Below are 26879 nucleotides of genomic sequence, written 5' to 3'. Positions count from 1 at the left end.
ATATATCCGGGGGGGGGGGGGTGCTGCCCTTTCATCAACCCTCACTTTTTACGCTAAAGTTTGATTTCTTGTCACGATTCTTTCAGAAAACTGCTCAAATATAAGGAATGTCAAATATGAACGAGAAGTATTTTTAAAGAACTTTAAGACTTTAGCCTAAGAGCGACGGAAGAGGAAGGGGTGCCAACCACCATACACAAAATAATTTCCTTTCCTTCCGAGTTTTAATGTTGCTCCTTACTTTCAGTTGAAAAAAAAATCAACTTGATTTGTAGTAGAATCGAGCAGATTTACAAATTTCGTTTTTTTTTTTTTAATTTTTTCCCGAATTTGGGATTCAGTCCTTTGGGGTTTGTGATAGTATTTTTTTTTAGATTTAATTATCCTATCTCCTTTCTTATTTACACTCCTCCTCCGCCCTGTTCTGTTTATCGTTTTATTACTCCTTGTTTAACGTTTAACGTCGGTTTAACGCTTTATTACTCCTTGCCATGAATTTCCAATCTTCTTTAATTACTTTCTTATGATCTCCCGTCACTCTTGAGAAGGTCCTATTGTTTAGCCGTACATTTATCAGGTGAACATACATGTTCTTACTTGGCTGCTGCTCACTCGGCAGGAGAATAGTCCTCTCTTTAAGAAATCATTTTGATCATATATGATCGAAAAGCACTGTAATCTCCGTAATTAACAAATCTTCATAGTCAAAAATTGCAATTAACAAATCTTCATAGTCAAAAATTGCAATTAACAAATCTTTATAGCCAAAAATTGCAATTAACAAATCTTCATAGTCAAAAATTGCAATTAACAAATCTTCATAGTCAAAAATTGCAATTAACAAATCTTCATAGTAAAAAAATTGCAATTAACAAATCTTCATAGTAAAAAATTGCAATTAACAAATCTTCAGAGTCAAAAATTGCAATTAACAAATCTTCATAGTCAAAAATTGCAATTAACAAATCTTCATAGTCAAAAATTGCAATTAACAAATCTTCATAGTCAAAAATTGCAATTAACAAATCTTCATAGTCAAAAATTGCAATTAACAAATCTTCATAGACAAAAATTGCAATTAACAAATCTTCATAGTCAAAAATTGCAATTAACAAATCTTCATAGTCAAAAATTGCAATTAACAAATCTTCATAGTCAAAAATTGCAATTAACAAATCTTCAGTCAAAAATTGCAATTAACAAATCTTCATAGTAAAAAATTGCAATTAACAAATCTTCATAGTCCAAAATTGCAATTAACAAATCTTCATAGTCAAAAATTGCAATTAAAAAATATTCATAGTCAAAAATTGCAATTAACAAATCTTCATAGTCAAAAATTGCAATTAACAAAACTTCACAGTCAAAAATTGCAATTAACAAATCTTCATAGTCAAAAATTGGAATTAAAAATCTTCATAGTTAAAAATTGCAATTAACAAATCTTCATAGTTAAATGTTGTCAACTAGATTGATATTTCAGCCATAATCAGGACTAAAAATGGTTGAAGCGGTGTCAGGGATTTAGGAGATAATTATGAAATAATGTATTTAATTGTAGTCACTTAATACAAAGGCTATATCTAAATACTTCATTTTTTAGATTCAGTAACCTTAATACTGAAGCTTCCTAGCTATAAATGAAAATACATCATTAAAAACGTACTAAATTCATTTACCATGTTGGAAGTCATTTTAAAGAAAATATTAAAACTACAACAGCAAACAAGCAGGTGATATTTAACGACTTATATTCTAAACTTTCAATAGAAAAGACAGAACGAAAGCATCATCTACTAACGTACCTCACTTTATGCTAGTCGTATTAATGAAATCACTTAATTTTTTTTATGAAATGGTGTCTAACCTCACCTTAGTAATGAAAACTCAGGCTATACGATGTAGGTTACTCAAACCATACCTAATTGGCGTATTTTTCAAATTCAACAAGCATGACAATGATGTGGCACAGGTCCAGTCAAAATTAAAGCTTGTTATCCACATCTATTGCCGAGGTAGCTAACGTGAGCCTAAAAACTCTTTTACTATGTTGAATAATAATCAGACAAAACTGACATCATTTTTTAGGCGTTTCTAGTCCTTCTTAGAAATTTATGTAAATTTTGATTTTAAGATAACATTTTACTATTAAAACTAAGGAAAACAATAATTACCACTTCTGAATCAGCGAAGAATGGCAATTTTTTCTCACTAGTTTTTTTTTTGAAACATTCTTTTGAACTGGTTATTATGGGCTGTTTCAGCCCTTTTAAGGGCTAAAAATTTATTTTCCCCTAGAAACAATTACTGAATTATGACAGAGCATAAAAAGGCGTAAAGTGATATATTCATTTTCATCCTAGCTAAACTAAGATGTAAAATGCAAATTTACCAATTTTTGTTGCCCTGAGAATTTTTCTACTCTAACTATTATTTAAAGATAGTGTACAAGACATACCGGTAAGTTTTGTAACCGTTAAGCTTTGGACGGAATTTGATAAACCCTAGAATGTTAGCGTCTTCCATTTTAAGCTATAAATTGAAAAGACAAAAAAAAAAAAAAAACATCGGCTTACCTACTTCATGCACCTTATATTATTTATATTAACAAAATAAATAAAATAACATAACAAAATAGATTTAAAGCTACGGAAAATCAGAGAATAAGATGTGGGTTAATAAGGACATCCCTAGTTCGCGCAAATTTTCAAATTCAACAAACCTGTGTATGACGTGGTACAAATCCCATCAAAATCATTAAAGTTTCCATAGTTAATGTGAGCTTTGATTATGTTGAGCTCACGAGCTTTTATTAAGATGAGCTTAAATTATTAACACCAATTTATTATGTTAAATAATCAGCCTGCTTGATTACTTAAAAAAAAGGTGATATCTTAAGCTATTTCAAGATAGACAGCACGGGAATAGCTTCTACTTACTTCATGCACCCTACTTTGTAACGATTCTAAACTTGATGACTTTTTAAGGCCAAGCGATGGACCAGTTTCTTTCTTTTTCCGAATTTCAGCATCTATAAATAATAACACATAATTAATTAAAAAAAAATGGTCTATATATATATATATATATATATATATATATATATATATATATATATATATATATATATATATATATATATATATATATAGAACATTTGCAAACACAAATAAATCCTGGCCTACGAAGTTTTTTTTTTTAATATAGCCTACATACAAATACGCGTAATTATGACAAAATTGATTTTTGACATAAGAACCTAGACACTATTCTAATAAAAAATATTCAAATAAAAAAATTATATTCTAATAAAATCCCTCTTCTACTCCCCCAAGCTCTACGGGGAGGCATGGTATTGTCATACGGTCTACACAGTATGAGACACTGACCTGAAGCGCAAATAATTATTTATGATAAATCATGTTACAAATAACCTTATTGATTTTAATCAACGGGTTTTGCTGCTAGATTGTAGAGCTACGCAATATCTCAAGATGTACTTCGATGCTGATTTCATTGAAAAGAATGTGATAATAAATTCAAAAGAAAAAGATATGAAGGTAAAATAAAAATAAAAAAAATACAAAAGTAGGCGAAATATATGAACAGGTGGAAAGCAGGCGAAATGTATGAATAGGTTGGAATTCATGGAAGAAATATTTGATTTTCAAGCAGCAATTTGATACCTTAGCACTTTCTTTGCTCTTTTTGTAAGGCGCAAATTTTCGAAACTTCTTGTTGTGCTCATCCTTTTCTAACTAGGACTTGTATTTTAGCCGCAACAGAACTCTTCTTCGATGTTATTTATTCAATCTCTTTATTTACTTATTGAACACCCATCATTCACATAACATTGATAAGACGAAGTAGAGGAAAAAGTAATGAAAAAAAGAACAAAAAAACACATGAACAAAAACCAATTACTGCACTAAGTCACTAAGTTAGCGATAAAATGTGAATTAGAAACAAATTTAAATATTGTTGCACTGAATATGGTCATGCACCAACATAAAAAATACTAAATACTATTGAATAGAGCATGATACCAATCATTCTGTGAAGAACTGAGTTTTCAGTTATGCTTGGCAATCAATTTAGTAATTGCAAGATCAGAGTCAGCGAGTTTAAATTTTCTGATCAATGGAAAACTCCAATGCCAAAGTGGCAACCAAAGCAAATATTTAGCGAACCAAAAGAAAATGGACCGGAATTTCAGACAATCAGTTCTAGTAAACATATTCCAAAATGGTGCAACATACAAGATGTACAGTTGGGCCACGGCATTGAAAAGGCAGGCTAAAAGTGGGCGGTTGAATCAGAAAATTTGCTGCAACGATCCATGCATAGGAAGCAGATATATGTCGTGTGTGATGGTCTAGGAGCAGGGATTGGATGTGGCGTAACGAAGAACCAATGGGAAGACCTAGACAAACGAGGGGGTCAACGGCTCTAACAGTGGTATCGATAAGCGCTTCAAAGGACGGTGGCTCACCCTTCAAGTTAAAAAACACTATTTCTGACTTTTCAGGATTGAAACGAAGGTCAAGTTTAAGATACTCCTATTGAAAGGACAAAGATCTTATTCCTTCTTTGGAGGGTATGGCTGAGATTTAAAACGTCATCTGAATAACAAATTAGAGATAGATTCGAGAAGATTGAATCAGAAATGTGTTAATTTTTCTTTTTTTTATTTATTTTTTGTTCGAAAAATATTTTATTCTGTTTATTTTACAAAAAAAATAAGCTGGATAGTTATATCTAGCTTAACCCAGTCCATATATGAGGATATAATACCAGCTAGAAAAATCAGACCGAAAGGACGACTCATAAAGGACAACTAACAAGGCTTTATCACTTGCTATTATTTGACACGTTTCCACCAAAAAAAAAAAAAAAAAAAAAAAAAAAAAAAAAAAAAAAAAAAATCCATAGTAGAGGGTTTAAATACTAGAGCATCGAAAAGTGGCAACAAAATACGTCAAACTATATAGGGGGAATAAAGAATCTGCAACATTACTTAGTTTAAAGGTTTTTTGTTTTTTGCTTTATTGATCATCTTACCTTAATAGTAAATGTTCGTGAAACCCAGTCAATCACGTTAGGTAGCTCAACGGGTAGCAAAAGACACTATTTCTCCAGAGTACTTTTACAATCAATCGCTTACTTTCCAATCATCAAAACAGAGTACAACCTGTTTTCCTCACGGATGGGGATCTAACTTTTTTGGGGGGAGGGGGGCAGGGGTAAGGGGACTTATACTTTTGTATATGCCAAAGGGCACAACATAATTTTCCTCCAGAACACAGAGCATACGCTACAGTTTTCTTTTTTCATTTCATGTCTGTCATTCGACAGACTTTTCGGCTAGTATTTGTGTGAAACGCAAAAAGTAAGTTTTGATTTTTTTAGAGACTAAATTGCACCGGAGAGCAGAGGACATAAACTCTTTTATCAAACCCATCAACCAAACCCTCATTAATATTGAATTTAGGTTTAGAAAATAGGTATCAACAGAGCTTGCGACCATCAAGCTGTTTGAATGGATTGCTTTTGAATCGAGTCTTAACCCCGGCTAGCCGTCGTAGCTGAGTGGATTGCTGCGCTGGATATAGGACTCTTTGTCCGAGAGGACGAGGGCTCGAATCCTGGTGTACCCAATTATTTGGTTTGGGACGGGGGTCCGTGTTGTGACTATGTAAGCTCAGCCAGAGTCGAACCAGCTTTAAATGGGTACATGAAGAAATCTGCGGAGGGTAAACAGGAAGGGAGTGGGAGAGCACAGGGTGGTTGGTTCCCAGCTCTGCATTGTAGTACCTGGCTGAAGGGCCAAGAAACGGAGATCAGCACTGCGGGTAGGGACTGTAAAGTCCAATGCCGTACTCTTTACCTTAACCCCGCTGCACAATTTCTGGATTTGAAGAAAGCTTTTGATTTGATTTTCCTTCAAAGCTGCTTATTGGACTGAAAAGAGTAGGCTTGAAAAAATTAATTTTTAAGTGGTTTGAGTCCTATCTAACTGATCCTAAGCAAGTTCTGTCGAATGGTTTCGCGTTATCTCATCTATTTCCGGTTAAGTGTGGCGACCCCGAGGGGTGTATCCTAGATTCTTTGCATTTTTAAAATATTTATTGACAAAATATAACCATATCTTCGCAGGGAGGTATTATCTTGCTTGCAAATGACAGTTTACTGCTTGTAGCTGCCCCAATTCAACTTATATTTTGTAAAATGGAAACAGTGCTACTGAAATCCATAGATGGGTAGATGGTACTGCTTTTGCTTTAAATGATAACAATACTAATTATATATTTTTAATTCAAACACGATATTACATACATTTGACATGAAAATAAACAGGCTTCGTGAAACAAAATATTTGGAATTCATTATAATGAGAATATATCTCGCTACATCTCCTGACATGGCTTCATCGCGCATATTCAGAAAGTTTGGATCCCAGGTTGTCCCGAATGAGCCAAGTAGTGATCACCTAGAATCACACTGACTTCACCCTAGATTTTCAGGAAAAATAAATAAAAACCCAAGAGCTTGGGATGAAATTCAGGTAACTGAAGAAGAAAACCCGGAGAGAAGGTACAATCCTCAAACTGGCAGAAAACTGATGTTTTAATCAGTTGATCAGTTTCAGTAAGCATAAAGCTTCAGAAAAAAGTTTCAGAAAAAATGATTTCTGTTATTCTACTTTAAATAAGGTGATTTAATATAGTATTTCATAACTTGTCTTTGTGCATTGAGTCAAGCTATACCCAGTGGTAACTTAGGTTACGAACTCCTTTTATCTTCTTTTTGTGAAGCAAATGTGAAGCATGTGAAGCAAATGATTTTTGGTTTATCCCAGTTAATCTAAGGTTTATGTTCTCCATGAAATATGCAATTTGGTGAAAAGCCTACAGCTGAAACTCCCATGGAGAATTCAGCATACTTATATTATTACAATTATTAGTTTCAGAAGAATCCATTTACCGAGCCAAAATTTTGATATTCCTTAGACTTTTTCCAAGAAAGTGATTTAAACTTACTTAAAAACTAAGGATGTTATCAATTTTCACATGTTTTCGGCGTATTTTTCAATCTAAAAAAATGCCAAGCAAATCTCAAAAATATAATTCGTTGGATGAATAAACCCAAATCCCAGCTATCGTATCAAGGCTCGTAGGATTTAGTACTGTAAGACATAATACTGCAGGACACAGAAAAATAACACATAGGACTTGCAAAAATATCAAAAAGAAAAAAAAAACATAATGGGAAGCCAAAAAAATAAATAAAAGGCCACTGTGAAATCATGCAGAAAACGAACAAAGATTATGAATATGTCAGCAGAAAGCTTTCGCTCCCGATTTGGTGGAAGCTATATAAGCCTTTTGAAACTGGCTAAGGAATCTATGGGCTCTGTTCAATCTTTTTCTTTCTCTTTTTTTTGTAATATGTAGCTTTTTTGACATAAAAAGTGAATTAAACCCTGTGAGTGACACGAAAAACCGACTGCTGATATAAATGCTATTTTTCGCCATTGCTCTGTTAAAACCAAACGTTTATTCTTTTGAATTACCGATACCCCGATTCGATGCCTTCGGCCGGGAGTACAATGCGTGGTTGAGGGCAAATCGTTCGACATTTCCCGTGTTATTCCCGAAGATTTTTCGAGGTACAAAATTACAGTTGGGTCGACTGTGGTGGAGCTTACAGAGTCACACCCTTGACCCCCGTTCCAAACTAAAACTAGCGACCACAGGACTTGAACTTCTGACCTCATGATTTCAAGTCTGAAGCACTAACATTTCGCTTGTTCATTTGGATAGGTAGAAAATAATGTTGGCTATATATTGTAAATTGCCCTAGGAAAACAGACAGACACAGCATATTTTGTAGTAGGCTATTTATGCGGTCTTCGCTTTGTTTAAACTATTGATTTAATATTTTAGACAAATGCCAGATTCTACGGGAAGTAAAATAAAGTAAGTAAGTATGACGGTACTAGACCCTTAAGGTCCAAACCGGCGATGCTGATCTCCTTTTCGTGACTCTTCAGCCAGGAAGTGCAATGGGGGGGGGCAGCCAACCTGTTGTTTCGCACAACCTTCCTGCTTACCTTCCCCAGATTTCTCCAGGTACCCATTTTAGAGCTGGGTCGACTTTGTCTGAGCTTATAGAGTCACGCCACTGACCAAATAACTGGCCACACCAGGGATCAAACCCATGCCACTTGGACAAAAAACTCTCAACCCAGCGCGCCAACCACTTAGTCAGGACGCCACTTAGCCATTTAGACCAGGATTTCACGGGAAAAGCATTACAAAATGTGAGCAGAAAGATGGTCAGACTGGTTGGCAAGAGCTAGTTTCAATATAAAAGTTGTTTTTGGGAAAATTTATCTTGAAAAATGGTAAAGGCAGGGATTTTTTTTTTTTTTTTTTTTTTTTTTTTTTTTTTTTTATTTAACTTGATCATAAAGACGATAAAACTTACATGAATAAAAATAAAGTGAGTTAAGAGGTAAGAACAATGCTTACAATGTACATTATGACAGACAGAGGTTAAAGAAGACAGAGTTAAATGTTCACTCTTGACCAATCTCAAGAGGGGATCGGGGGAGGGGATGAGATGGAAATAAACTGTTTAGGTGGACAGGCAATTAGGCGAAATATTTAAATGGGAAAAATATAGCCAGACAATTAGTCAACAAAGCCTTCACCAGCTCGTTCAAAAACCACCTAGCTACGAAACCAAGTGGTTTTTCCATGCAAAGAGATAAAGTAGGCCACACAGAGTTGATGAATCGTAGGTTAATGGAAATTCCTTCACTTCTTTGTTACTTGCATATAAAAAGGAAACCGATATAAAAAAAAGGGGAAAAAAATTACGCTCCCATCGTCACACATAAAAGCGCTAGGAGGGGGGTCTCAAGGACAGGGGGATAGTTGCTAAGAGAAACTATGCAACTTTTCCTCTTCAGAAATTTTTCAGCTTTGTTGCTGAAAATTTTAAACCTTTGAGCAGACACTTTGAAACACATTTCATCTTTACGTTCATGATTCAAGTTTTGAAATAAATGACAATCTGAACCTAACATAAGGGAAGTTGAAATACGATGCAAAGGAATCAGAAGGACCTGAAGGATGCATCGCAATATTTTCGACCCTGAACATAAGGCAAGCTCAGGTCAAGCAGCACTTTTAATTCTCCATTGGGGCAACATGGATAACTTTTCATTTCTGTTTCAGCTTTCTGTTTCTGTGTTTCCTTTCTGTTTCTGTTTTCCTTTCCTTTCTTTTTATTTCCTCAACTTTATACAACAAAAACATTAACCCCCAAGGGAGAGCAGATCTATCCAATTTGGGTATACTAACTAAAGTTGAGTATGCTGACAAAAGTGGTTTATTGACAAAAACCATATTTGAAATTATTGACCCCTTTCTAAGGATAGTAAATGCAGTTCCTATACTAGTCTCAAGATAGGAAATGAAGAGATTTTCGGGAATTCGAAAAGTTACAGAGAAGTTGCAACGGCACAAACTGTAGTACTTAGTATTGAAGCACTCTTTTTGGTGATATTGCACAAACGGCTAGTACTCCAGTAATCAAATATTTGAGCAAAGGGTAGTGTAGGTGTTTGAGAGGGAACTGAACTTGGTTGATCAAAACTTAATTCGGTGTATTGGCGTCACATAACCGAAATTACCCTTAATAGTTTTTCAATATTCACCCTTTATCCAAAAACTTTTCTAAAACCTTTGGACCTGCAGCAGTCAAGAGTTACAAGAATCCAGATGTAAAACTGACACAGACGATTATTTCTTTGGAGAAGGACGTTATTACCTGCGCAGTTCATCCACGAAAAATATTTAAACCTTATAACTATTTTGAAATGCTCAACCTAGTGATCTTCCTTTAATGGGTAACCACGCTGTGGAATACATCCAGTGGCACTCTGGCCTCTCTCCCCACTGTCTAAAATATTAACCACATTTTTTGTTTATTGCCAAAAATGTTTTCAATTTATTAATTAATTAATAGTTTATGTTTGAATTATTCTTAATTTATCATTTTAATCATTTAATTATTGTTAATAATTTTAATTCTATTAATTCTATTATTAATTCTACTATTCTTATGTAGTTTTTTTTTTACTTTTTAATTCAATTTTATTAATTGATTAATAATTTGTTAATTATTTTGTTGATCAACTGTACCCTCTAATTTATTTTTATAAAAAAAAATTTCAAAAATTCCAAGATGATTCCAACCGTTGGATTATTAACTTAAATTTTACGCCCCTAAAATTTCTGCGCCCTGGGCAAGGGCCTTCACTGTCCCTCCCTTAAAACCGCCTATGACTTTATCTTGGGTAATTGGAAAATATAATGACTGTCAATACAACCAGGAATTCTTGCATCACCTACAGAAACTAAGTTTGTTTGTCAGGAGACTTTATTGAACAGTCATGCAAGATTCTGGTATTGCCATCAGCAGAGAGACACAATCTTGAACCGCTCTGCGAACATTCGGTACTTTTCAACAGCATTACTGCCATTCAGGCGTTTAAGAACCTACTTATGGAGCCTCTAGAAAAACCTCACAGAGTTGATTATGGGTCTTAGCGCAGAAGAGAAACGAGAACGGTTTGTCGCACCACGAGAAGCCAACACCTGAGAGTGGGATGATTTCTACCGTACAGCCAGGCAGTAATGAAAGTTCTTTATTCTACATTATCAACCTTAAGAATTTCCTAGGTTTTAGACCCATCCCACGAGGTTTGAACCTACCTCTCTAGCCGGTGAAACTGTCAAAAACAGTGTTAACTAAGCCAGCTTCCAAATCCAGCTTAGTTCAATCCGTTAGTTATTTGGTGGTTTGGCATAGAACTGGAGAGGTTAGTTCAATCCGTTAGTTGTTTAGTGGTTTGGCATAGAATAGGAGAGGTTAGTTCAATCCGTTAGTTGTTTGGTGGTTTGGCATAGAACTGGAGAGGTTAGTGCAATCCGTTAGTTGTTTGGTGGTTTGGCATAGAACTCGAGAGGTTAGTTCAATCCGTTAGTTGTTTGGTGGTTTGGCATAGAATAGGAGAGGTTAGTTCAATCCGTTAGTTGTTTGGTGGTTTGGCATAGAAGTGGAGAGGTTAGTGCAATCCGTTAGTTGTTTGGTGGTTTGGCATAGAATTCGAGAGGTTAGTTCAATCCGTTAATTGTTTGGTGGTTTGGCATAGAATTGGAGAGGTTAGTTCAATCCGTTAATTGTTTGGTGGTTTGGCATAGAATTGGAGAGGTAGTTCAAAATTTAATAATTATCTGACAGAAACGAATAAGTGCTCTCAACAAGGCTGATAGATTCAAGCTTTAGGTACCAACTGAAGCCACAATAATCGGCTCAAGTTACACCCAACGCAAGTAGCATTGACACTGGGCCATTAAAAGACAATCGCTATAGACGGAAATATATACTATGTAATAGGTGTCCAGATCTAACACTTAGCAAAGAGGTTGTGTCAAAATATTTTTTAGAAGAACGGGAGAAAAAAAAAGTAACAATGCATTTGATGGGTATTTTCCAATTTTTCTGAAAGAAAGTAATTTGAAAAAATATTAGGCGGAGCAAGGAAGGGGGGAGGGGGTAAAAACTCACTTTCCCTTCTGTTGGTAGATATATACCATACTATATATCAATGGGAAATGCTTATGTTGAATTAGTATCGCAATAATAGTTTACCATAGCATAATGTTTACAATATATTATTTATATATATAGTAAATATTATTATAGGTGGCCAGACAATGGAAGGTTAGAGAAAAGAATATTGTACCTCTATTTTGTTGAGTACAGTGCCCATTCGTGTCACATACACTACTGGCACTTTCTCCTAGGACGATTAAAACATACAGATTGATGAGACAGAAAGACAAGAAACGCAAAGGGGTATAGAGTAGCAACAATTCTATTGAAAATTAAAGCTTTTTAATTCTCCTTAGAGGACAGCGTGTTCAAGAGAAGCTGCGAAGCTTGTACATACAAAGCAAAACAAAAACATAAAAAGTAAAACATAAAGAAAACAAAGGAAACATAAAAAATTAACAAAAAGGGCAAATGTGATGCAAAGTACTGGCAGTAGCTTTCTGCAAAAATTAAAGGGTACGTACACACTGCATGATTTGCCTCGGACAGTGCGATACTGCATAGAGAAGGAGTCCTAGGGGAACTTCCAGCTAACAAGAAAATACACGAGTTAGTATTGTTCATATTACATATAAGTAAGTTATAATATATATATATATATATATATATATATATATATATATATATATATATATATATATATATATATATATATATATATATATATATATATATATATATATATATATATATATTTCTTTATTAAAACTTTAATAAAGTTTTAAGATTTCATTATTCCACTTAATTCAGTTCCAAAAAGAGTGTCTGTCACAGCTGATGTCAAAAATATTTTTGGTGGAAATTTTGGGATATAAAAAGCAACGAAGATCACACTGCCTCTCTATCATAAAGAACAAATAACAAGTTGAACAATAGGTTGTTTTTTTTTCGTAAGACAGTGGAATTCCAAACTTTAAATGAATATTCCGGCCCTATGTCCAAGGGTCGTCCTTAGCATAAAAAAAATGAAAACATAAAAGAGAAACTTAAATTAAAATACGACCATTAAAACTAAAAAATAAGTTAGGCAATAACTTTGGGATAAGTTAGGCTAACCACCTAGCCTAAAAAATTACAATGATTCTCTCGCCCACCCCTTGTCTACCAGTAATTCGTTCAAATTTGGAGATGATAAAATATTTTTTTTACTATCTACAGAAGTACACATACCCATATAAGTATGGTACTTTCAAAGGGCAATTTCTGATGCCCCAATTGCTATTAACAACTTTTGTTAGCTCACAGAAATTTAACTAGGCGGGAAATTTAAAAACGGACCCTCTTAATGTAAATATACATTTAAAAACAACATTATCAAATTCAACATAAGCATAACATACAATACAAAATTTTAAAATACAAAATGTCCATAGTTATTTCTTTTACAAAAGAATTTAGTTTCACGCACAAATTCCATCAAATACTATCTCCAATAACTTCTCAAGCCGTTAGAGTTTTTCACTAATTGTTTAGATTTCCCGTGGACAAGGTATACATGATTAACTATATGAGTATTTGCTATCAGCTAATAAAATATAAAGGTTACATTGGCTACATAAGTTCTATTTAACCCACAGAGAAAAGACGTTTTTTATACCGTCTGTGACTAATATAATAATAACAACAATAACAAAATAATATGCATTAATCTTTCCACAAATGTATATTCTAAACAGTCCTAAATAACTGAAAGCCGGACAAAAACTACTTCGAATTCATGCAGCTTATGATGAAAATTTCTCGACTTTATTCGACCGTAATTACCAATTATTCCAAAAAGCCAAATAATAATAATACTTTAAATTATAGCCATATAAACATTTATTTTTTTTTTAGTACAGCAGCAAATATACAAATCCACAGAAAATATAACAATAAAAACACGTATAGACATATATCAAGGAAAGTTCGGGCATAAAACGAAGGCATTAAACCACTGACTTTAAGCAGCAACTGAAAGAAGAGAAAAATGAATTTGGAATTTTTGTAGCTTATAATATAAATTTCATAATATTTAATTTTTATGTTTCATAATATTTAATTTAATATTTAATTAAATAAATTTAATTTTATAATTCAAATGATGTTTTTTTAATCACAAGTTAGGTTATAACAGACTCAAATTTTAGCCAACTAGCACCTTTTTTTAATTCTTCCAACGAATAAACAAATACATAGGCAAATTGACAACATATGCAGAGGCATTTACCCATATATACACCAAGAAAGAATTTGGCCATAAAAAGAGACTTTCTGATGCACTGAACCCCTTCTCGACGCCCCACTCGCTCATACATTAGGTGCGCCCCCTAAGTCGTTTCGAGGGGACAAGATCTAGAATCGGGTTTTACATATGTACTCTGAATGATAGGAAATATATGCTATGATCCCCATCATACAAATTTAAAAAGCTTAGGGCATGCAGACGAGATTTCAAAATACATACTTCTACTAACTACTAATTACTTACATACTTCTAATTACTTAATTACATAAATACATACTTCTACTAATACTAACTAACTAATTCATACTACTACTAACAACTCACTGCAGCACCAAGCCGCCTGAAACCAACAGATCTTCGCACGCTCCTCCTCCATCCCAACTTATTTAAAGCTCTTTATACCCTTACAAGAAGTTTCAATTTCCCGTAGACTTGGCACAGTTCAAAGAGCGGAAAATTCATAAGAGAGGGAACTCAGACTAGTCTCTGAGAGATGACAACAACCAACGTCAACTACCGTCACCCAGCAAACTCAAAAAATTATTAGTCAAGCCTAAAAATTAGTCACACTTATCTTTTAAATCTCTTTTCAATATTACTTTTATATTGGTTCAAAAAAAAAAAAAAAAAAAAAAAAAAAAAAAAAAAAAAAACAACAAAAAAAAACGCATCCGTGAGCGTTCTTCTGGCAAAAAAATGCAAAATTCCACATTTCCACAAAAAAAAAACACTTTCGCTAAAAGGACACAATAAGTTTATCGTTGTTTGTTTTCAAAAGTAGCCATGTTCTGCACCCTAGCTTAGCACTAATCCTATTTCTCTATTATTTATTCTGTTTACCGATAACTTCCTGGCCAATAACCTCCCCCAGCTACTACGTCTAGCGCCAGACAGATTGAAATTCCGTCGCCAAATTCATCGTCTGCTTAGTAGAAAAAAAGCCCCAATACAGCCACAAAGGCCGGACGCGACTTAAGTCAAGTCATTACTTCACTATTTTAGCTTTAACTAAGTTAAATTGCTTTAAACCAGAAGATACTGCTTACTTTTAAATATTTCAGATTGAATCCAAAAAATCTTAGAACTTAACAGAAATCGAGATTTTTAAGCTCTTCGAAACCCAGCAAAGCTTTCTCTGTTATCAGAATCTCAACACTCTTTGGTATAGTCTAAGAACCCACAAAATCAAAATTCTACTAAACCTAAGCAATATTCAAACACGTTCCTACTATTAGCACGCGCGTACATGTAAAAGCGGGAAATTTGGACGGACACTCATTGCACTATACCATTCACGCATGCACGCACATAGATTATAGAGGTACAAAATTAAAATTGTGAATATAAAATATATAATTTCTCAGAAGGATGAAGGATTTCTTCCCCCGAAGAAAACCCCGACGACCCTACCCCATAGTGGGATTGTAAAGCAACTTGCTAAACTATAGACAAAAACGGGAATTACCACATGCCATTTAATTTGTTTACCTATGGGACCCCCCTCCCCCAATTATGATAAATCCATGATGTAGTTTAAATTCAGTTATAGTTAGCAATGAATACATATTACCAAAAAAAAGCAACGAACTTCATATTGTGAACACGTGGAAGTTACAAGCTAAAGCTCAAGTTCTGAATTGGCATACTATGAAGTTTGTCCTTTTTCCAGTTCATCACTAGAGAATAAATTACTTCATATTAGTCCCTCCCCCCTTTCTTACCATCACTAGAGTTCATCACTAGAGAGTAAATTACTTCATATTAGCCCCTCCCCCCTTTCTCACCATGATTACTTTGCCATGAAAGCCTTATATTTAATTCGTGTCAGCAAACACAAATTTTATGGATAAAACCAACCTTCCTTTAAAATAAAAAGATTCATTTTTTTCCTTTTTTTTTGATTCTTATAAAGTTCCTTCCTTTTTTTTCCTTTTTTTTATTTTTTAATTCCTTTTTTTTCATAATTTCTTATAGAGCATTAAACTTTAGGTTAATTTAAATCTCTTGATCTTGAAGTAGCACTTTCTACTGTCTGTTTTTTTATGTTATTGTTTTTTTCCTACTCCTTCTTTTGTTCTGTAGTTTTCTTATGTTGACATGCTCATGCTGGCTCCAGCTATTGCAGTGATTAAACATTCTATGAAAATATTCTATTCTATGATGGTGACACGAAAGTAGACTAATCAAAAGGAATCCGATAGTAGTACTGACCTGAAATGGGCCATTTATAGAATTTAAAGTTCTTAAGTTTTGAGCTTAAGTATTTAAGTATTAGTTAACATGTTTAAAAACAGTAATAAATAGCATAGGTTCTAAGCAACAGAAATTTTTCGAAGTGAAAAACATAACCTTGAAAAACCAGTTTTCCCAACTGGCCGTATTTATTCGACCGTATTTAAACTTGCCGTATTTATTCGACCGTATTTAAACTGGCCGTATTTATTCTACCGTATTCATTCGACCGTATTTAAACTGGCCGTATTTATTCGATACCGTCGAATTTTACGGCAGCTTTCAAACCAGAAATTTTTTTAGAAACATTTTCATTTCAACAGCTCTTATATATGCTCAACTTTGCTCTTATATACGGTACTGATCGCGTCTAGGCAAAAAAAAAAAAACCACTTAATATTCAACTAGACCAGAGACGTCTTTTATTATTTTGTTATTATTATATTATTATATATTACTTAATATATAATAATATAATTTATTATATATTATTGTCATTTAAAGTAATTCAATGGGCAAAAGAACCTATTAAATTTCAAGAAAAATGGGTACACAAAGAAACAACTAAAAGCCATTACTTTCATCTTTGAAAATAGGGACAAATTACACAAAAAAAAATCTATTTTGTTTTATTTCTATTTATTTTGCTTTATTTTTATTGATTTTGTAGAATTTATTTCTACAATACAAAGTCAATGAGATTTTTGAGAGGTTTTCCAGTTTAGATATTATCACCATTTAGATTAGCGGACGTAGTCTTCATTCTTAGAATATTTAGTGTTTGTCAGTTAGTCTGTTTCTTTCATATTTTTAGTTTTTTCTTTAGCAATTCTATTAAAAAATACTACTCGGAGTGAAAATGACTAGCGGGCTGCACAAAAATCACAGGCAGGCCACAATGCAGCCCGCAGGTTGGATATCCCTGAACTAGGCGAATTGAATACAAAATAGATTAACAGCATATCATGCAATATTTCTCTTTCTAATCAATAAGTTTTCATGCACAAGAATTGCTACGGAGATGAGTTCAAGTTTACCCCTATACATCTGATCCTCCATAGCCAGTATTTGCTCGTAGCGAGGCTCAGTCACATAATATGTAACCTGGTCTTGACTTTTATTCGATAGGGGGTTCAAAGGTCTTTTCATACCTCTCCTTGGCCATGTCCCTAGATTAGTTATGTTAGTGCAAATAAATAGAATGCTTTCCCAAAACAGAAGATAAAGAAGGATGCATATAGGAAATAATTAGAAAAACGAGGAGAAGAGAAAAGAGAGAGAGCGAGTGAGAAAAAGACACAGAAAAAGAGAGAAAATAGACGAATTTGCAGAGCAACGTCTTTTTTTGTCTTCTTTCTCTTTAAATTGGGGGGTTCAAAGGTCTTTTCATACCTCTCCTTGGCCATGTCCCTAGATTAGTTATGTTAGTACAAATAAATAGAATGCTTTCCCAAAACAGAAGATAAAGAAGGATGCATATAGGAAATAATTAGAAAAACTAGGAGAAGAGAAAAGAGAGAAAGAAAGACGAATTTGCAAAACAATGTATATACCTTTCCTTGTACATGTCCAAATCATACCAATCATACCTTTCCTTGGCCATGTCCCTAGATTAGTTATGTTAGTACAAATAAATAGAATGCTTTCCCAAAACAGAAGATAAAAAAGGATGCATATAGAAAATAATTAGAAAAACTAGGAGAAGAGAAAAGAGAGAAAGAAAGACGAATTTGCAAAACAATGTCTTTTTCTTGTCTTCTTTCTCTTTAAATTGGGGGGCTCAAAGATCTTTTAATACCTTTCCTTGGCCATGTCCCTGGATTAGTTATGTAAGCAAAAAACATAGAAACAATGTATATACCTTTCCTTGTACATGTCCAAATCATACCAATCATACCTTTCCTTGGCCATGTCCCTAGATTAGTTATGTTAGTACAAATAAATAGAATGCTTTCCCAAAACAGAAGATAAAAAAGGATGCATATAGAAAATAATTAGAAAAACTAGGAGAAGAGAAAAGAGAGAAAGAAAGACGAATTTGCAAAACAATGTCTTTTTCTTGTCTTCTTTCTCTTTAAATTGGGGGGCTCAAAGATCTTTTAATACCTTTCCTTGGCCATGTCCCTGGATTAGTTATGTAAGCAAAAAACATAGAATCCTTTCCCAAAACAGAAGACCAAAAAGGATGAAAATAGGAAATAAGTAGAAACAGGAGGGAAAGAGAAGAGAACAGAGAGAAAGAAAGAAATAGAACGAAAGTGAAAGATGTAGAGTGGAAAATAAATTTGCGGAAAAAGATTGCCTTTAGACATTTCAGCTATACTCAGGCAATGAAGGGAGGAGGACATTTAAATAGATAAATGTACAAAGGATCCATTTGAGCAATAAGTAATGTTTGTAATGCCCATTATAAATAACTTTCGTTTTGTCTTAGTTCGTTTCTTTCTAGCTCTTTCTATCTTGCTGTTTCGTTCTTTTTATCTAACTAACTGGCAAATTACTCTATGCAAAAAAGTTTTGCCTGACTTGAGACCCCCCCCCCATTTCTTATTTTCAAGTGAACAAAAGAAGAAGAAAAAACATATTAGGCTGGACTTAAACATAAAAATGATTTTCAAGTGACTTTTGAGACTTCCTCTTGAGTTCCCCCCCCCCCCATTTTTGATTTTCGACGGAGAAAGAAGAAGAAAATGATCGTTAATAACTGAAAAAGAACATATCCAGCACTCCAAATTTTATAGAAAAATAATAAAACTTTTTTCTCTAGACAATTTTAATTCAAAATTTAATATAAAATAATTATATAAATAAATAATAAATATAAAAGATGTACATGAATATAGTATAAAAACAAATATAATTTATATTATAAAAACAAATATAAATATGAAATATAACAAAAATGTTAGCAGTCCTAGGCAGTCAGTCCTTAAGATAGTTAAATTCGAGTTACTATGGCAGCAGTTACACTGAATTAGAAAATCAAATCAGGATTTTCGATCATCCAATTTATTGCTATTTTTTCTTTCTGTTTAATTTAGCCATCTTTTACTTTTTCAACAATAAAATTTTATCGTTTGGGGAGTTAATCCCATTCAACCTTTTACAATAAATGTTAATTTACAATCGAGCTATTCATACCGTCCACAGAAATAATAGTAATAATAATAGTAATAAATCAGAATATATTTTACCACAAGAAACATGAATTCACATGAGGGAGAACCCTTATATGATTAATCAGTGCTAAGAAAAGACAACCAAGGCCAACACTATTCATAGAATCAGTTGAGGGCAGGTCAGTTAAGGATATATCACTTAAAATATCGAGAAAAAAAATTCCAGAAGGAGAATCTTCTTCACTACATATACTCCATCTACTTCTTCGACACTATCAATTTTGTTCACATACTTTAAAAATACGTTTAACCTATACTTTAAATTCGCCCTTTTATACTGTTTTGTTTTAGCTTAGAAATTCACCAAAAATCATTATATCAGTCAAAAAAAGAAAAAAAAAAGAAAAAAAAAGAAAAAAAAGACTTCTTTGCCAAATAAACTCCATCCAGAATATTGTATAAATTTGCTTCGTCTGTACTTTAAGGTTTATGATTTTATACTGTTTCATTGAAATTCACGCCTTTCTAATACAATATTTATGCTTTCCAATCCAAAAACATAGCGCACATATATTTTTGATAAATAAAATACTTTAAGGTCATTTCCGCTCTTTACTAGTTGGTCACCATCATAGTAAGAGAAAAAAAAATGAAAAAAAAACTATAATGATAAATTGGCAAAAAATATATAAGCAGAAAGAAAAACTAAAGAAAAAAGTGAAAAACACAAAAAATGAAAGAACAGATTCTATTAAACATATTACAACAAACATAGACTTTAATGAGGGCGAACGAGGGCTATCGCAATATTTCCTAAAAAAAAAGAAAAAAAAATATATTTTTAATGTCATACCTCGTGGAGAAATTACTTCAGCCCTTTCTTCTTTATCTGGTTGTTTTGTTCTTTCTTCTTTTGCTTTTTTCTGTCGTTGATAAGTATCAGTACTTTTGGCGTCAAGAGTAGCGTGCCGCTTTTCTGACATACTTTGTCGGCCGGGTTGATCTCGAGTAAACCCAGAAGCAGATTCTTCTAATGAAGTTCTAAAAAATATGAATATTTATGTGACAAGAACGCCATCTAGGAGAGCCCGGGGACATTGCGCTCTACTTAAGATTTAAAAAATATGCGGCAAACAGAGAAAACTTTGTGAACATTAATTTAAAATATCCCCTGAAGAAAACTCCGGCTCTTAGTAAGGCTCTGGCCTCCGGCTTCGGATCTTCTCTCTCATCTACATACGGTGTAATCCCCCTCCCTGTGGTAGCACAGTCAATTGATGCTTTGATTTGGAATAAGGGATCTAAGCTTAGATCCCTTAATGTTGAATAAGATCCCTAAATAGAAGCTTATTGACAATATTTTTTCAAATTTAGATTTTTCAGTTCCAAGAGTTATTATTACAGATATATCAGAACATTTTTGGGATTTCAACAAGACTTGAGGTTTGTATTCCCCCAAAGCCAGCACTAATAATTCCAAAGAGTCCAATGTTTAGCCTCACCTACATACGGTGTAATCCCCCTCCTTGTGGTAGTACAGTCGATTGATGCTTTGATTTGGAATAAGGGATCTAAGCTTAGATCCCTTTAATGTTGAATAAGATCCATAAATAGAAGCTTATTGACAATATTTTTTCAAATTTAGATTTTTCAGCTCCAAGAGTCACCACTGCATCAAAATAGGGCGACAGCCTTACTACTTGTCCCTGTAAAAAAGAGACCCAGCAAATGAAATGTCGGATTAACACCCTATGCGCTAACAATGGCTACGGAGGATCATTGTCCTTTTATCCGTCTAAAATGAGAAAAAAAACTCTACACAGCCAATGTTTTTATTATCTCATAACATACTCGCGGCGCCAGGCACATTAGAAAGATGCAATAAGATATTAGTCTGCTATCTATTTCCACCACTAAGTTGCATGTATCTGCTAATCTTTTTTTTGAAGAAAATTATATTTACCTTGATAAGATTACCCTTTCATTAGGGCGCTTGTAATCTATGTACAACACGAAACAAAAAAAACGTTTGTCTCAACTAAATCCAAGAGAATTATTCGTCAATGCGCTGGTCTTGTCGCCTTGACAAACAGGATCAGTTGAAGTAAGAGCGGGGGGATCTTCAGACGGAAGTTATTAATATAAGATCAATTTTCTTTCAGAACGGGGAGTCTGCAAAGCATTTTCAGGCGGGTGCATAAAGGGTATTTATCAGGCCTTATAACGTTTCAAATTTCTCAGTATTTTGTAATTTGTTTTCGGCCTTTTAGGAGAAAGAGAACTAACTCCTTGGTCCTTCCTTGTGGGTACCCTGTCTTCTGACGTCGCTTGGCGCAAAAGACGACAACCGTGATTCTCCATGGTAACCTCTCTAGCGTTTTGGACCAAAGGTATCCAAGGGACAACCTAGAAATCATAGTATCCATTTCGACATAACGTAAATGCATCACTCCCTGACAACCATGCTTTCTGATTCTGGGACCCAAACCAAAACCCCAAAAAGACCCAAGACCAAACATCATTGGGTAGGCAGGTTTCGCCATGTGCCTCCAATAGTACACTCAGTTGCTTTTATTATTATCAGTCACAAGTTACTGTTTCGTTTTTTATACAAAAATTGGTTCTTATTTTTCCAAGAATTTACTTCTTGGGCGTACAAGATTTAATCTCATACTTTGGAGTTTGAACCCAAAATCTCAATATACTGATTTGACCCCTAATATCCTGATTGACCACCAAACAGCTCAGATACCAAAACGAGATAGCAGGGATTGAGCAAGAATGTAAATTTCCATTTCGCCGAACAATTGTTTGCTTGCCCACACTAATTCTTTCTCTCTTTAAACGTTCTTTCTTGTCTGCCATATTTTTTTTGTATGATGTTGCCATAAAATGTACATTTCATATATTCTTTTTATTATATACAGTATATATTTTCATATATTTCATAGGAAAATATGAAATACGTTCCTAAATTAGCCATCCAAGACTAGCTTCATTACAAGTTCCATATTCTTTACAATTACCTAATTCATATTTTGATAATTATTGCTATTTCATAAGATAAAGTAGCTCTTTAGAAGTTGTCAACCTTAAGAAAACGCGGTGAAATTAGGTTACTTACTGGCTTTCATATGGAAGAGTTTCAGTGTCACTTGGGCGATCAGACTTCTCTGACATTCGATCTGACAGCGCTGCCTCATTAGTGCTATAGCCATCTTTTCTATACATAGGCGGATAACTTTCTTGACTTTCACCCCTGAAAAGAAAACTATCATTATGTATTGTGCTACTTTTCACTGGTCAATTTAGCTAATTTAAAGTTTATCAAAATCTAATCGAATGAATTTTAATTTAGTCAATTCGGGTATTAATATGCACTAATTTAGAAACTAATATGACCATTCGGGTATTAATATGCACTTCGGGGTATTAATACAAATTCGGGTATTAATATGCACTAATTTGGAAACTAATATGACCATTCGGGTATTAATATGCACTTCGGGGTATTAATACAAATTCGGGTATTAATATGCACTAATTTAAAAACTAATATGACCAAGTTCAGACAGATGTTTTTCTGAAATTCAGCATTAAAAAACTTATATTCAGCCAACTTTTTTTGCACCAGTGCCAATTTTAGAATCTCTTTATTTCTAAAATTGGAAGACCCCGAGAGACTTTCAATACCAGTGCCCCCCCCCCCCCCACAAATTATATTCTTACATCCTTTCTTTTTGTTTACTGTCATTTCCTATTTTTTATACAATATCTTGGGATATGGTCAAATGCGCGAATTATTTAGAAAATATTGAAAATTATCAACTAGATTTGGGTGGGGGAGGGGGGTTCAGACCTCCTGACTTCGAAACTACATGTTAGCATGACAAAGGAGGCATAAAAAAATACTTTAAATTAAACGGACGAATTACCAAGAAAATATAGGCAATTCCAGATAGAATCAATCAATATTGAGACTTCGAAGTGGGGAAGGAGGACAAAGATGCCTTTTCATACAACAATGCTCCTCCCCCATAAAAAATGAGGCAGATTGAATTTTCTAATATTTCTAATATTTTTTTAGAAAATTCCCGTGTTTCAGTAGCGTCTACTGAAACACGAGCCGTTTAGTTAGAATAGGAACCTTTTTTTTAAAAAAAAACTAACAGTTTTAGCGTAAAGAGCAAGATATTGCGGAGGGGGCAACCCTTCATCTACGGAATAAATCTGCCAAAATTAATATGCAATTTTTTTTTTCATATTAATTGAAAAAACGTTCAGAAATTAAATAAAAAAACAAGTGTTTTGAACTGAAATTAAGGAGCAACATTAAAATTTAAAACGAGCAGAAATTATTCCGTATATGAAAGGGACTGTCACCTCCTTAACACCTCGCTCATTGCGCTAAAGTTTTAATTATTTTAAAAAGTAGAGTTTTGGCAAAGAGTTTTTAGCGTAAAGAGTGATGCGTTGAGGAGGGGACAGCCCGCTTCATATACGGAATAATTTCTGTTCGTTTTAAGCTTTAATGCCACTCCTTACTTTCAGTTAAATAAAACCTTCTTCTTTTCTTCTTTTTTTTAAAATTTAATCTGTTGTACAGCCTCTATGACAAGGTTAAAAATATCCGTTGGTAAAACCATTCCAGAAAGTCATTTTTCTGATGACACTGAATGTATTGGTTAAAACTCAAAAATTTTTAAATAACTTAAAAAAATTCCATGACTACTTCATCATTTCATAGTTGTTAATAATTAAAACTAAAGTAAATAAAACAAAGTTAACAAAATGTGCTTAAAAGGAGTTAGCAAAAGGTATTTAAAAAGATGTTAAAAATACCTTTGCTTCTGCATATTCCTCATGGTGTAGTCTTCTTGCAACAGGATATGTTCACCTTGAGCAGTACTATATAGGGATTGCCCCTTATGATGTTGGCCAGTTACCTGTCTTTGGCCACGAGACGAATCATATGTTTGCGATGAGGCCGTTGAGTCATGAGTTGCCTGAAAGAACTGTGATTAGAGATATTCTAATCACTAATCAATATTCTTCTTATTTTTACGTAGCACAAATCTTACTAGCATGATCAGAACTTCAGACCATCAATTATAATTACTGGCATAAGCACTAATGATCATCACACTAATAATCATTAATGTGACAAAATTTTATAAACTTCAGACCCAGATCTCCCAAAGCTCAGGATTTTCAGGATTTATTTCATACAACATAATTGAGCAAAACTGATTTTTAAAAGAAAATTTATTTTCTCTGGTGGAGGGGGGGGGGAGCAACACCCTTGAAAATGGTTCGAAAACCCCTTTCCAGGTTTAGCATGATTTTAGAAGGGCCCCACTTACAATGTTTGGTCATAAACCCATACGCAAAGTTACGACCCATGGTGCTAACGTACCATTTGTGATTCTTGTCATAGCTTATGTTAAGCATTTATACTGACAAATTGAGCCTTTCTATGATATTAAACATATGCTACTAGTGAAGAGCGTGAATTCAACTTACCCTTATTGGGGCAAATCTAATTACATTCCAACAACTACTGTGGAACCAATTTGGCTTGGGTGGCAACCCTGCACACACCTTAAAAATCCAGCCCTCCAGATGACATCAAAAACAAAAATTTGAAATTCGTTAATGACAATTTGCTCAATTTTAGCAGCATTTCTACCAGCAACTGGACATAGTCTTAAAAATATGACAGTAGCCCATTTTAACACATATGCTTCATAATAAATTTTAGAGGAAAAACGAGCAAACTGTACTATGTTGAAATCAGAATTCAACATTTGGTCTAAGTAATTATAGGGCTTTGGGTCCTGAGGTCCCATCAATTGAGCTCCCTAGCACTTACAAAAAAAAAAAAAATAAACAAAAAATAAAAAATAAACGGTTTTATGGCTAGTTATAGTTTTTTACAACAGAGGGGTAGGATCAGGATTTTAGTCAGGCTTAGATGGATCATGACAAACAAAGACTGAAGTTACTAATTGTAACTTGTTGGAGCCTGGAAATGGGCTGATTTTTTTTGTCCCTGATCAGTTTGGAACTTACGGCTGAAAGTCCTGAGGCAAGAGCCAAGAGGAAGCAAGGTGTAGAGAAAAAATTGATCCAGGACCACCCTCCTCCCCTCAGAAAAGGCACGAGAACCTTCCCCAAATCAGATCAATCTTTTTACTCATAATTTCTTGAGCTAAGGGCAATCCAGGGCAAAGGATATCCTTACCTTACCTTAGATCCTCCTGTTCCTCCGGAGGCACACAGAGCATCGACGAAGAGACGCCAGTCATCCCTCAAATGGGCTGTTGCCACAACGTCTTCCGAATCAGGGTGTATGGACGTATTCTCGTTGAGAAGGTCCCTCAGGTATGTTCGGTGTAGAGTTTTCTTTGGTTTTCCCCTTCGCCATGTCCCCGTTGATTGCCGCTGGAGGATGGACCTTGGTGTTCGGTCGTCTTTTCATTCGTACAACATGTCCCAAGTATTTCTATCTTCAGGTCCCATCTAGAGGTTCCATTTAGAGGTTGTCCAGTAATTTGGCGTATTGTCTGGTTCGAGACGTGTTGGGTCCAGTTTATGTTGAGGATTCTTCACAGACAATTGTTCTCGAAGGCTTGGAGTCTTTTGTCTTGCAGCTGATTTAACTTACAGCATTAGTTTCCATACCGGATAACTGGGAGGACATTACTTTCTAAGACTCAAAGTTTAATCCGGTTTGAGAATTTCTATGAGCGCCAAATCTGTTTAAGACTGGTGGCCTGGTGAAAGGGCAGAAGGGCACCTTCTGCCCTATGGCAGAAGGGCACCCTGCTAAACCGGGAATGGTACTTTGTTTTTGCAGTTTGAATTTTTTTTTTGTAGTATACCTTGTCTTTGTCAATTATGTTTGGCTACCCAAATCCAAAATTCAAATAATAAGTTGTCTTTAAATTAGTGTAGGTGACATTAAAGTTTGAAATTAAGTGAAAAAGATTATTATGTCATCGAAAAGAGAGGAGGTGGGATTTAATAATAATAATAATATAAAAAAAAAGAAAAAAAATATAAAAAAAAGCCTGGTAAACGAGCCACTAGCCTGTCCAATACGAGTATAATAGCAAAGGATATATAGGAAAACAATTTGGTTCCTCCTAAGCAGGCATGAAAAAGGACCAGGAAGGGGCTGATGGTTTTTTTGCGACACCTTCGCATTTTAATAAAAATTAAATTAAAATCGTTAGTACATCATTCTAGGATACCTCAAACCCTCCCATCCCCCCTATACTATTCGATGGTGAGCAAGTGGAATAAAAATAGACTGCAAATAAAATTTAAGATTCACCCTAACATGCAGAAAATCCTGAGTTGGGATAACAAATCAGAATTGGGATATCCGGATTTGTTAGGATAACATATCCTAACATATCCTGATGAAGAAAACCCTGATTTGGCCGTAAATCTAGCTTCCATGAACATACCAGGGAAGATTTTCATTCCATCAATTTACTTTCAAATCAGTTTAATTTGCTCCCTTTACTGATGTACAACAAGTAGATCCTACTTGAATGAAGACGGCCCTTACACAATTGCTCAATATCAAAGCCAATGAATCA

At 34.0% G+C, this 26879-nt stretch overlaps 1 protein-coding gene across 6 annotated transcripts in view; it reads right to left on the bottom strand.

Annotated features, from left to right (window-relative positions):
- Window positions 1-26879, bottom strand: part of baz (par-3 family cell polarity regulator) — a 229921-nt gene that overhangs the window by 54793 nt on the left and 148249 nt on the right. For 5 of the 6 annotated variants that reach the window (XM_089105453.1, XM_089105456.1, XM_089105454.1 and 2 more), the window contains exons 12-16: window positions 24112-24275; window positions 22394-22528; window positions 20123-20310; window positions 12156-12221; window positions 2940-3031 (exon numbers count right to left, since the gene is read on the bottom strand). In XM_089105453.1, the coding sequence (XP_088961579.1) occupies window positions 2940-3031; window positions 12156-12221; window positions 20123-20310; window positions 22394-22528; window positions 24112-24275 (645 nt within the window). The remainder of the gene's footprint in view (window positions 1-2939; window positions 3032-12155; window positions 12222-20122; window positions 20311-22393; window positions 22529-24111; window positions 24276-26879) is intronic. The other variant, XM_089105457.1, reaches the window with a different exon arrangement.

This window comes from Artemia sp. Qi Xiang Cuo, chromosome 19, assembly GCF_049724085.1.
Source record: "Artemia sp. Qi Xiang Cuo chromosome 19, ASM4972408v1, whole genome shotgun sequence".
Classification (NCBI taxonomy): Eukaryota; Metazoa; Arthropoda; class Branchiopoda; order Anostraca; family Artemiidae; genus Artemia; species Artemia sp. Qi Xiang Cuo.
The sequence above is the reverse complement of the archived record's forward strand: the minus strand, read 5'-3'. Positions and strand labels throughout refer to the sequence as shown.